Source organism: Taudactylus pleione, unplaced genomic scaffold (genome assembly GCF_031769625.1).
Source record: "Taudactylus pleione unplaced genomic scaffold, aTauple2 ptg000244l, whole genome shotgun sequence".
In the NCBI taxonomy this organism is placed as follows: Eukaryota; Metazoa; Chordata; class Amphibia; order Anura; family Myobatrachidae; genus Taudactylus; species Taudactylus pleione.
In genome coordinates, this window is record NW_028284646.1 from 6,097,700 (window position 1) to 6,112,182 (window position 14,483).

The window sequence follows — 14,483 nt, forward strand, 5'->3', positions numbered from 1 at the left end:
AAATATTAACTACATAAACTGGAGATGGGATGCATTAAATTAAATAGAGATAGAAAACCATACTTACCAACATTCTGGCAGCCCCCTCCGGCAGGTCGGTGCAGCAGGAGGTGTGGTGGCAGCTTAAGTGGGTGGAGCGCAGGTGTACCAGCATGGTTGCGTCATCGTGGCCCCGCACTGGCTTTATAATTCCAATATTACTGGCATTGTAAAACAAGGGGCAGAGCTACGATGACGCTATATGATGTGAATCATGTCATCTCCCCCAAACCGCCCACTTTCGCAGAAGAAGGTGGTCGCAGGGGTTTGGCAGCCATTCCAGTGGACTTGCCTACTCTTGCGGGAGGGCCAAGTGCAGCACCCGATTTTCAGGAGGCTCCCAGCAGTCCCAGGAGAGTAGGCACGTATGATACAAACATTTCCAATAATGCACTACCCAAACACCAGTAGTGGTTACAACAGGGAATAAAATAATGGGATTATCTGGATATTGCTCCTATTACACTCCTGTGTTCTGCTAGGTCCTCTCTGTACCCTGATGATCACTTCCAATGCATTTAAACTGGACCTTATTTCCCTTATAAGTAAATTCTTGGGGTTTTTTAAATCAAATTTTATATCTGTATTATGGGCATTTTAAATCAACAATAACAACACATAAGGAAACAAAATTTCTGCCAGAAAAGTAATCTTTCATTTGTTCTCTGTAGTAAGGTATAAATGCATGGCCTAACAAACAGCCAGTGTCAATAGTTAGCTTCAAGATAAACCCAGCAAAGCAGCAGTGAAGATGATAATACTTACTGTGGAGACCAGAATGTGTGTGAGTGATTGACTTTCTACTGCTCTCCAATCAATTGATGTTGCTTGTTCATACTTATGGATGAATAATCAGTAGTGATGATGATGGTGTGGCTCATTGGCATATTGATAGGTAGCAGGCTATGAATTTATGGAGAGGTGTATGCTAAAATTAGTTGCATGATTTAAGGTAAATGTTGTTGACCTGAAAGGAAAGGCAGAAACATAACCAATAACCTGCTGTCATATAGCATAAGTCAGTTGCCACATTATGCATCTATTGAATGATGTTTGATAAGTATCTGAGCCTTTTACACAATCTTATTGCAGGTATTAAAAAATATATTTTACACATTTTATGTGCATACTAGATACATCTTGCTGGAAGTTAAGCCTTTCAATGCCAAATATCCATTCATAATTTAACCTTTCACAGTACCAGACATTAACTGTGGGGGAAGGAGAGACTAGTCACAGCCATCAGCTCATGTGTGTTAAGCAAAGCACTCCATTTTACAAGGCTATTGCACCTTTAGATTTGCAGTTATACTGTAACTAAATCCAGAACTAAAGAATATCACACAATTAGACAGTGAAGATTATTTAGGGAAGGTGTGTATGATAATCCATTGTTTGTGCTTTCTAATTTGAACTGTATCAATCAATAGGTTACTATTGGTAATTGTAGAGCCTATTTAACAATCAGAGTTTACACCTTCTACCCCCCCCCAACTCTATTTTATTTTGCCTATATAAAAGAGTTTCACGTTTTTCCTCTAGAAATATATTTACATAGTTAAGTCTTAGCAGTTTTCTGCTTAGGCAGCCTTTTGACTACTTTTTGCTTTGTGAAGTCAATTTTGAGCTGCATACCCAATGGAAAAATTTTGGAAAAATGGAAAAGAGGATATACTATTATTAAAATTGCTAAAGAAAATTAATATCACTGGCCAAAGGAAAGTAATTGTTTTTTTAACATTTATAAGGAAACAAAAATGTATAAAAAAGAAGTTACACAAAGAACCTTTTGACTGGAAGTTTTTTTCTAGATTAAAAGAGTTTTTTCTTTACTTCAATTGCACCTGTGTAATATACTGCCAGAGCAGGTAACAATATTTAAGGAAAAAAGATAAAATTGATAAAGCAATGTTAACAATACATCAGTGCTTCATAATCAGGCTCTTTGCACTTTATGTATATAAATAGCACAGAGGATATTTAATTCAACATTTAATTTTAGTTACATTTGTATTATTTACTGTAGTTTTCCTGCATATATTTTATGACAGCATATGTGTATATTCTTATATAGAAATGTAGATTTAATGCAATATTTTTTTTTTATAGGTCAAAATTGTGGAGGTTTAGTACAAGGTCCAAATGGTACAATCGAAAGTCCTGGGTTTCCACATGGGTATCCAAACTATGCGAACTGTACGTGGATAATAATCACTGGTGAGAGAAACAGGATTCAATTGTCATTTCACATCTTTGCCCTGGAGGAAGATTTTGATATTTTATCAGTTTATGATGGACAGCCTCAACAAGGAAATTTAAAAGTCAGGTAGGACATCTGTTATTGTATTTTTGTAACCAAAGTTTTAACGGGTTTCTCTAATTTCCTGTGTAAAGGCTAATTGCTATGTATGACTGTAATTGGGCATGTGAAAGATATAAAGGGTTTTTCTGGTTGAAGTGGAATTTGGGAATGTTATTGGCCAGCCGTAGTTATGACTAGCCAATCTTGTGCTTCCTGCTTCTGCAGTGAAGCATCCATCCTCCCCTTTTAATTATGGGTGTCTTATTTACTGTAACATTATTTAGTAATTACACTGTGCAAGGATGAAATGAATGAGTCATGATGACTTTTGGGTAGGTGGACAACGACATGAATTGGGATGATTGGCTGATATGGACATATTATTGCCTTGTTTTTTAGATAAGGTTATGCAGCAAATGTAGCACAGAGGGATTGCTAGGTTCATTGGTGGGTATTGAGCAAACACTGACATATTCCTTTCTTTGAATATACAGTAGATTTTACACAATGCTAAATAACTTGTTAGTAATCCCAGTTCAGAGTTTGCATTAACTATTATTAGATACAGGATATCATTTGTACATCCTAGCTGTACAAGATGTTCCTGGACAACAGTATGGCACAAATAACCCAATGTATTTAATATTACATAATATACAAATATGACACAAGAACAGAGCTTTATACAGAGCAGACCCAACAGCACAAAATGAAGCAGCATAACACTGTACTGGTACAATATGTCGCAAATGTCCCCTATGTCTTCTAAAGCTACTACCATGAAGGAAAAAATAGGGTAACAGAATCAAGGTCTGTTTATAAAATCAGCAGAGAAAAAAGAAAATCAGTTATTTTATGATTATGTCTCTTTGGTATACGTAAAACATTTTGGTCAATAAAATACAGACAGAGGTTAGGTTGGTCTCTCAGGTGTCCATTATCCCCAGGACACTTATCTGGATGTATGTCAGATAGTAGTTAGTACTACAAGAGTTACTACAGTTTTCTAGCTGCATCATGAGTTTTTATGGTCTTCCAAACCTTCAAGACTACATTGATTTGAAAGTCTCGTGTCAGTGATGCCATCCTTGGGAAACATTTTCTTACTGATATAGACATTTGTTACTGACAGAATACAGATCAAACACATGACTGCGAAATAAGAGATTTCAACTATATTTCACAAAAATATTCATATATGGACGTTCTATACATTTTCCATGCAGTATATATAGCAAAAATTCAAAGCTCCAGAAAAGAGTACTGCCTTCATAAAAGTGTTGATGTTAGTGCTTCCAAACTGATACAGATTGCATTGCAGCAGTTTTATTAGTGATTCAGATGAATTAGTATAGTCTAATGGGAGATCCTGGACACCTCTAATCCCCTGTGTCTGCCTATGGATTATGTTTGTATCTAAAGTGTGTCAAACAGTGTAAGTGGTTTCATCTACAATACAGTAGAGAAGAAAGAGATTATTAATCATTAATATGGCATCATAAACCTATTCAACCCATTGTGTTGTTCATGTTATGTGTTAGTCTGGTTTCAGTAGGGAGTTAAATATTTGTTGATACTGACAACTAACACGTTGACTGACATTTTATTGAGGATCAGTTAATTTACGATTGTTGACAGCTATACATAAGTGTAAGTTTTATCTGTTTAACTTTATATATCTGTAGGTTTACAGTTCAAAAACAACAAGAATTCTGACTAAACACCCACTCCATGGGGATAGTCTAAATTATTTTCATATTTAGTTAAATGTAAAGGAACCAATGAAATATTAAAACATAGATAAGACAATTAAGAGTATTATAAGTTTTTTTTTCTCATATTGTACATTTGAAAAATAAAAAAAAGAGAAGAGTACCTAAAAGACTTGTGACCTAGCCATATGTTAAATAAAAGAAAAAGAATAGTAAATTACATATAAGAATACACACTATGTCGCTGTACTATAGCTGAAACAATATTATTTATTTTACCAAAATACTGAATATAGCTCATGTGGCCTCTCCAAATAGTGAAGATGATATGACATTTTAAATGAAATTTTTACCTTTTAGCATTCTGTGCCTGCTTAATAAACCATTTGTTAACTTTCTTATTTTGAGCAGTCCTTAGCAATACTTTAATTTTATCACACCAAATTTAAAAACAAACTAAATTTCACAAAGTGATCCAGTAAAGATGACGGTGGATGGGATGCCGGACATTAGGATACCGATGAAGGAATCCCAATGCCCATCAGAATGCCGATGATGACATCCCGAAGGTAAGTATGCAGGTTAAGGTTAGGATTAGGCTTGGGATGGGGGGTTAGGTTTAGGAATCTGTCTGGGTGAGTTACGGGTTAGACACCAACTGGGAAGGGTTAGGGTTAGGCTGCGAAGATGGAGTGTTAGGGGTAGGCACCATGTGGGGATGGTTAAGTTTAGGGTGCAGGAAGGGAAGGTTAGGTTTTGGCACCACCATGGATGGTAGGGTTAAGCACCACCAGGGGAGGGTTAGGGAGGACAGGGGGAGGGTTGGGCTAATTACTGGCCCCTTTTGGGATGTTCACCATCGGGATGCCGCTGACCACCGGCATCCCGTCTGCCTGTAAATCATACCGATTCCTTCACAAGCTACAGTTACACTAACATATATATATATTTATATATATATATGTATATATATGTGTGTGTATATATACATAAAAAATATCATACAAACTCGGCACTCACATGCTTTTCAAACTGCAACTCCTTTGAACATAGGGAATGTTGGTTCCAAAATATTGCAATAATTTGTTAAGCTGACCACCGCTTCACGGTCATTCCCATCTGGCACGTCCCTACACTGATTCTCAGATAAATGAACTTGATCTGCCACCTTTGGCTCAAGCTGCATACATTTTAAACATGAAACTGGGTCCTGCCTTAAAGAGACAGGACCACACCCAGGGCTATCAGTTACTAAGCACCTGGAAAAAGAAAAAAAGTTTGTCTTATATTTGAAAAACAGGGTGCCCTAGCAAGTGTGACCACAAAATTTAAATATAAATAAATATAAATATATAAATATAAATATAAATTTATATATATATATATAAAATTCGGTAAAAAGAACCGAACGGAACCGAGTAGAACCGAGCCTGCACATCCCTAATATATATATATATATATATAGTATAAATAGCATGATAATTATATTACACATCCTATTCATCCTAATTATACTATTAATGTTGCATAGAATAAATTTCTAGTGTGAATATCTGTTGTGCATTACAAAATTTACTTATGCCGCATACACACTAGATGATAAATTTGATGATATGAACGATAATGATATTGTTAACTTTCATCACGTTCAATATCGTCCAGCGTGTGTTCAGTATCGTCCAGTGTGTATGAAAGACATCGGTAACTATGCGCGCTCCTGCAGATCGTTTACGGTGTCTTTCATTGCCCATACTTGCAGAGCAACATGATGATATTGTCAGGTTCTGCAAGTACAGGGATGAGGGAGGGGGCAGTCACTGAATGATATCGTTCAGTGTGTATGCTCAATGTCATGAACAACATTGAGTCCGGCAATGCAGGGGAAACACTTTCATGGGTGCCCCTCTCTGGGTATCCCTTTCATTTGCTGCAGGACATAGCCAGGACCTATGCCATTAACTATCAGCAATAATCATCATGATTGGATGAGCAGTCAGATGGTTAAATTATTTTAATGGTAAGTCTTTATTACAGCTGCTCAGAATCTTTACTGATAGAGGAGACCCTACACTGGGGTTGCTATAATATCTGAAGATGGTGTTAGCTTATAGAAACCTATACCGATTTTTCCAACAAGCTCCCACTGATGCATACATAGGCTGACAGCCGAGCATGCACAGTACAAGCACTGACACAGAATTTAGAAGCAGCTCTTCACTGGGGTGGGCTCTTATCAGAGCAAGAGTTCTTTGCTAGAATCCAGTGAAAATATTAATTTATACTTTGCGAAATTAAGTAAAAATAGTGTATTATATCCACATTCAATTTACGGATTGTGATAAATAGGGCCCAACATGTTTTCATACACTTGACATCTTAAATTTGGGAATATGAAAAAAAAATATTTGTGCACATGCAATGCGCATATAATGTACAAGCATTAAAATCATTGGGCTCATCCATTTCACTGTTGCTTCTACAGGTGCATTTATAACTCAATTGAAATGAATTGGCACATTGACCTAATATGAAAAGTTCTGTCTATGGAGTTTGATTTCTAGCAAAACAAGATAGTTTTAAAAAGGGCACCTTATTGTATTTTAAAGGGAATTCCTACAATTTCCATGTTTCCAGGTCTTCTGGTCAGCATTAATGTTTTTTCCTACATAAATAATGAATTTGTTAACACTTTATATATATTCAGCAATAATACAGATCTAGAACTAGAAATCAAAAAAATGTGTTGGATGATGGTATAAAAACTTAAGATGTGATTAATTTATTTGTTGATTTACTATAAACCATTAATTTCCATTCATATAGAGATGCTTATAAACAAGACATTGTATGTTTGTAGAGCCCTGATGTCCTCACAGTTCTAAGTTTCTATGAAATGAATTGAAAATATCATTGTTTTTGTTATTTGTGTAAAAAAAAATATAAAAGCTGTGATATGTGATTGCTCACTTAGACAATGTACAGTAAACAATATTCTTTACAGGGATTTATTTCCCTCTGACAAAGGATAAACACATGCATTCACAAATTTTTTTTGTGTGCGTATTATGTCTTGTTAAAGAGTAGCTCCCTGAGGAAAAAAAAGAGTTCATACCCTTGCCGGAAAAATACAGATCTCACGTAAAGGAGAAGATTATGTACAAATCTCTAAAAGCCACCTGAACGAAATAGTGTAGGATTACTTGGGCTCTGGAAAAAAAGGCTGAGGCAAATACATGGTGACTTATGTTTTATTTAATTCTGGTCTTGTAACAGGCATTTGCATTAATATTCAGTTCTTGCTTCTAAAATGCCAATAGAAGATTTATTTCCCTCAAAATCACCTTTATTGAGCCGCAAGATCCAGTAACCAATACCCAAATTCATATAATAATAATAATAATAATAATACAAATAATAATAATAATAATAATAATAATAATAATACAAATAATAATAATAATAATAATAATAATAATAATAATAATACAAATTATACAGGTTAGTGCCAACATGCTTGAACTTTTTAAGTCCTAATCAATTTTATGCATTTATAAACAGATGATGGGTAAGTGTAGTGGAGTGAGAATTTGGAAGTGAGTTTAAACTTATCGCAAGCGGCTTTGATGCCCAAAACAATTGGCATTTTGGTTTAAACAACATCGTGAACACAGATGCTGGTTGCATGTTTAAATATTTCTGGCAATTGCAGTGTTAAGATAAGTACACACTATACGATGTGAACCCAGCCGATGGAACTATATATTGTGCTGGCCATACACACTGCATGATCCGGTGTACAACTGCACTATATATCATTCCATCTTGCATGTAGCAACATGGATCCTTCACCAAATTGTCCCATCTGCTGTGCAGCACAGCAGATGGAACGATGCGATGAGTGACCCCCATTCATGCGGGATCAGATGTACGCACTATACGATACGCACAATATATCGTTCCAGTCTGCGGCAGAGCGATATATTGTAGATATATCTTATAGTGTGTAACCAGGTTTAGGCTTACAGCAGAGAAACTGAATGTTACAAAAACATGCTACAGTATGTGGAATTTGTACATTATAAGCTGTACATTTTATAAATACCTTGCAGCATGCATGAACCTTAATTTTGACAGTTTGCATGCAGGTATGGTTTAATGGTACTGCAGGAGTCAGGTAATAATTGCACACTTCTCTTTCTCACCAAAGAGAGTGGCAATTAACATTTAACCATTTCTTCAGTGAGAACTTGCTAACAGGACAGATTAATGACTTTCATCTAATTAGCACAATACACTTGCTCTCTGCGCACAAGACATTGCTTGTTTCACACAACTATCTGCAGTCCACATTTTCAGCAGCTGTATGGCAGCCAACTTAGTGCACACAGCTAGCAATTTCAGTCATTTCGCCTGTCAGAGACACCTCTATTGTTTTACATTTTTTTCGGAATGTCTGCCAGGGAGCAGCTTTTTCATTTTGTTGAATTGTATCCAGAAAACTGAAAAACTCTGAATCTCAACTTGCAGTGAGTTATGTTTGAAATTTAGAGATTTTCCAGATATTTTACCTTTAATACAACTGGCAGATTGTAACTTCACTAAATAAATGGTAAACTGATAATTTCAGAAAATTGCACTATGTTCCCTTGATGTGTATTGCCATATCCCTTGATGCGTTTTGCCAAAAGCAACAAAGTACAGTAGGGGGCATGTTTACCAAAGCCGTTACTTTGACCAGTGATTTAACTAACCAGGCTAGTTAATCATGTCTTTCTTTTGCCATTTTAAAATGATCATAATCAGTGGCTTTAACAAATCATGCCTTTGTAAATCTATCCCCAGGGACTTTTTAAGTTACACTTTGATACCTCTATTTGTATATTATTTAGAATGTAATGGAAGGAAATGTAAACAAACATTGAGTATGTTATTATCATACAGGGAAAGCTTAGTCTTCAGATATCAGTTAGGCATCACTATTCCTAGTTTCTACAAATGTGGTACCCCAATTACATTTATTTGTGTATCATTTTGTGTTATATGGATCATAGGCCCTGATTTTACCTACTAATGGTGCATATAGGAAGAGACACACTTGTCCTAATTCACATCACAGCACAGAGGCAAGGATTTTTCTCCCAGAGACAGACCGTAATAAGAATTTGTGCCTAAATAAATCAGCATGTATTGCTAAAGTCTCCACCCTAAAGGCTGAAGTGGGGCATGTTGCTTAAAGAATCAATCAGAATAATGTTTTGTGGATTTGGCATTCAATATAAATAAAACATAAATTTGTAACTATCGCAAAAATTCCTCTTAATTGATATTGCAAGCTACTTAAGACTATAATTTTCTAAACACTATACAATTCAGCTAGGATCAGGTTTGAATATTACTCTTGTATCTTAATTAACTAAAATTGACTACAACATATTTACTAAGAGTTCCTGTTCACTTATCTAAATAAATATCTTACAGGCTTAATTACACAATATCATCAACTTACTACAGTCAAATTGTGCATCAAATGATGGTTATGTACCTTACTTAGCTAACTGTAACTCTGAATACTAACTACTTACTACTTAAAATGTCCAGAACATTATTACAGAGACATCTTTTCCTGCAGCGTTGAACATCGGCATACCCGGGTTGTCTTTGCTGTTTGTGTACACAAGTTGGGGCCATTACACTGTTTGTTTCTGCCCTGATTAAATCAGTATCTCTCACAAAATGGTATTTTGTGTGTATCTACAAGAAGCAATGGTTTTATCTCAGCCAGCACAGAATTCAGTGGAGCTTTGTCCTCAGCTCCTGAATGTGGATACAACATCCACTGCAACACTGGAACTTATACCGTATGTAGCACAACAGGTCTTAGCAACACATTGGTCTCTTTTAGCATGTATGACTAAAGGCCCCCATACACTGTGCAATTTTTTACACAATATGGCCAATTTTGATCAATCGTAATGACCAATTGTGTAAAAAATTGCGTTTTCTAGATGATTACAATTCTGATGCGCATCCCTATTGTCATCTATCGGCATTGTAGATCAAATGGTTTTGCAGAAAGATTTCAACCGATCGTGTACGATGTGACACATCTAATACATCTAATCGTATGGTCATTTGTACAATCGTTCTTTTTCTTTACCCAAATCTTACAGAATGTCAAGGGAAGAATTTTCACGGGAAATCATATGCGAGATCAGATCTCATACAAATCGCCCCAAGTATGGGCACCTTAGGCTGATGACAGCTTAATACTGGAATCTTAATAGGACCTGTAGTAGCTGACTTTAGAAAAAGTATTTGATGGTTTCTGTAGAACTTTGGTTGGGCTTCAAAGGCAGTTGCTACTTCAAAACTAGGGATAACATTTGAGTTGGTTAACCATCAATGGTCTTAATTGAAAGTACCATCAATACTTTACATTAATAGCAGAAATTTGTTATCAGAAATCCATTGACTGTTCAAACTAGTAGCGACAAATGACAGTAGGGAGACAGTCAGAAAATGAGGACATGTAATAGGAGGGTGGTATTGAGGCCCAGGTGACTAAAAATAAATCATTGCTACATCACCATTGGATCTCTGCCATCTATGCAAGAACACAATAAACTACTGCCACTGATAGATAAACCATCGACCATCAGTAGTAAACTATCGATATATGCTAACTGCTGATGATCAATAGCCATCCCTATCATAAAATGGTCTTTAACCAGTCTACACAATTCACATTAGCTTACAATCATCACTCTGGTCCTCTATCTCAAGTGGTTTCTCATCTCCATAACCAGACTGCTGAACATTGTGTAAGTAGCTATTCAGCAGTTCTGTCTTTACCCTTGAGGAGTATCTTCACACAACTGGCCACCCTTGCTTTGCACCCCTGCAACTCTCATATAATTTTATGCTGAAAAAAAATGTAAAACAATTGCAATCCTTGTTAAATAGGGCAGCCCAGGGGCTAAGTGATTATCACAAATCACTAAAATAACAATAAAGGAAAATTTGCTCCCAAGCGCTCCTAATGGGAGTCACTCATTAATGGTGAAAGATAGTGAAATCACTTTTCATATGCAATATTGCTTATATATATCCACATACAATGCAATTGTAGACAAATCACAATGTCATATACGGATACCAAGTCTTAGTATACAGCGGTCACGTTGTGGCATCGTATGTGGTAATTTAGCGTGCAGACACTAAATCCCAGTATGAATTACTCACAAAGTTACGTTGTGTGTAACAATATAGCGTTTAACACCAACCGCTAAGTCCAGATATGCAATATTGCGTTTTTAGTAGCAATGTTGCATCTTATGTATCAACACAGTCTAGATAAGAAAATAATCACAATGTTGCATAATACAACCGCTGATTTGATATGTCCAATAGTCACTCCAAATCCTTTAGTATTCCTGCTTTGCACTGGGTCACTTCTTATGTATGCAGAATTCTCAATGTCAATTCATGCAAAACAAAAAGAGGGGTACCCACATAGTGAAAAACCTTTAACATTTATTTAAATTGCAGTAAACCATGCAAATGGATGCGTACCATTAAAAACCTTTTGGGAAAGGCACACTGTTAGACATATAGGGGCATGAATATGCTCCCCCTACAACTGTATACCAGTCTGGGTATACAGTTGTAATCACCATACAGCAAGTCACCAACGCGTATCAACCTCCTCACAGGTCTTTATCAAGGTTTTACACTATTCAAGGGTTTACAGTACTGCAGCCCCATCTGATGACTAGTGTGCAATGCTGCTCCATCTGATGATCAGTGTGCAATGCTGCTCCATCTGATGATCAGTGTGCAGTGCTGCTCAATCTGATGATCAGTGTGCAGTGCTGCTCAATCTGATGATCAGTGTGCAATGCTGCTCCATCTGATGATCAGTGTGCAATGCTGTTCAATCTGATGACCAGTGTGCAATGCTACCCCACCTGATGACCAGCGTGCAATGCTGCTTCATCTGATGACCAGTGTGCAATGCTGCTCCATCTGATGACCAGTGTGCAATGCTGTTCCATCTGATGACCAGTGTGCAATGCTGTTCCATCTGATGACTAATGTGCAATGCTGCTCCATCTGATGATCAGTGTGCAATGCTGCTCCATCTAATGATCAGTGGGCCTAATTCAAACCCGCTCGCAAGTGGGTGGAGGGAGCTCCATCGTGCGCATGCGCGAGACCCGCATAGCGACAGCCAAGCTGTTGCTCCGGGTCTCGCACCAAAGGGGGCATGCTGTCGATGGTGACTGACAGCACGCCCCCTTTGGTTGGTGTGCCAGAGGCGTGGCTGCCAGACGGAGGCGTTCCCATGGGAACGCCTACCGTCTGGGTACGGCCCCACTGACATCACTAGTGATGTCACTAGTGATGTCAGTGAGAATGATTTTGGCTCTGATAGAGCCAAAATCACTCCAGGGCTTGCGGCCACGAGACCCTACTGCAGGGTCTCATCGCAAGCCCGATGGTCGCGATGGTCTTGACCATCGCAACCATCATCATGGATGCTCGCATAAGCTGTGGGTGGTAACCCACAGCTATGCGAGCGTCCAAGAGGCCGCTCCATTTTGAGGTAGGAGGGCCCTGATTCAGAGATAGCGCTCTGGTCAGAGCGTCCGGCTCTGAATCAGGCCCAGTGTGCAATGCTGCTCCATCTGATGATCAGTGTGCTATGCTGCTCCATCTGATGACCAGTGTGCAATGCTACACCATCTTAGAGTGTGCAAATCAGCCCCATCTTGTATTGCAAACATTTGCTCACATTGTAAATGTGCACAAATGAGTGTGCTGAATACTATTAGAAAACATACTATGCATATGTAGGAATGCAAATAGTTTTTGCTTTTTAAAGCGGTGCTAAGCCAAATTTATTTATTTGACTGGATCATTCAACAGGATCCCAAGACTCAGAAACACAGAAGTGTATAATATATTAACGATGTTGTAGAAACAATGACTTTGTGTACTAAGTGATATTGCCTCTTTAAATATAAGTATTACATTTCCATTTCAAAATACCCATTATCCTGATTGTTAAATGTCCCATGGGACAGAAAAAGCATTAAGACAAAAAATAGTTACATGTTATAGGGTAATGTACTCCAGAAGAGAACACAAAGTATAAAATATTATCTTAATGACAGATGGTTGCAACTTTCTTCAAGGTCCGATAACCACATAAAAGATTTAATGCAGCAAGCCGAAGGACACAATTGTGTAAAAATGCAAAAATGGAGAAGGCACTTATGTATGCCAGATAAAATGTATGTGTAATATAGGGTAAATAGGCTAGCTTTGTAAAGTTTTTGTAAAAAAAATAATTATATATATATATATATATATATATATATTATTTTTTTTTACAAATCACAAATCACTAAGATTGAACGTAACATTACTGTCATAGTTATATAGGCACAGGGAGGGAATGTAAAATCAATCAATCATTGAGGAGCTTAAAAGCATAAGGAGTAAAGGAATTTGAAAAGATTCATTATGTTTCATGGAGTTATTCTTATGAATTGTTTAGCTGCTGCATCTGACATGTATTAGGTGCAATGTTTTATAGGTCTGTATAAGCTATAAGGCCCAACTGAAGGATTAACTAAATTAAAATGTCTGAAAATCTACATTTAAATGACATTTAATTTAATTGCGTCATACTAGAGATTTAAATAACCTACTACAGGGATTGTTTGCAACCTTTTTTATAATCCCTATTTTTACAAATGAGTCCACCAAGTATCTGCAGCAAATATAACAACCACAGTCATCATCTGGGTAAAATGCACATGTAAAAAGGACTAATAATTTAGCAATTAAAGGGAAAATGTACATAAAATACTTTAAACTTTTCATTATTTTACAATTTTTATTGGCATTTAAGATTTATTGCAAACAGTAACTAATGATCCTAATCAAATTTTAAAATACTCATTTTACAATTTGTAATAAAGGGTAAGTAAGGAAACTGAATTATGATATTGAACTGTTTTAATATTGATAGATGAACAAATTATATATTCCAGAGGATAATATCGTAGAATATATCAATATTAAAATCAATTAAGAAATATGTTTATTGTTTGCAACCTGCAAATTTTAAAATGTTCTGAATACAACACATTTTATGTCTAATATAGTTCTCTAAGTATAATATTCACTAAAGGATTCTTAATATCTTTATTTTTGTCTACTTCCCAACTCTCTGTAATTGTCTAACTGGAACAAGTCTGTACATGCTACAAACATACAAAACATGGGCGTGGCCAAGTGTCACACAGAAATGTCCATACATCTCGGGGCATGGATAGTGCTTGTGATGTGCTATACTGCTCCCATCCTATTACCTTCCATTTAAGGTCCGCCAACACCATGGCAGTTGTGCACAGAACCTA

At 36.6% G+C, this 14,483-nt stretch overlaps 1 protein-coding gene across 1 annotated transcript in view; it reads left to right on the forward strand.

Moving 5' to 3' along the window:
* CSMD1 (CUB and Sushi multiple domains 1) overlaps positions 1-14,483 on the forward strand; it is a 1,974,400-nt gene that overhangs the window by 348,311 nt on the left and 1,611,606 nt on the right. Inside the window, exon 2 of the mRNA XM_088479751.1 lies at positions 2,149-2,365. Coding sequence (XP_088335877.1) covers positions 2,149-2,365 — 217 coding nt within the window. The remainder of the gene's footprint in view (positions 1-2,148; positions 2,366-14,483) is intronic.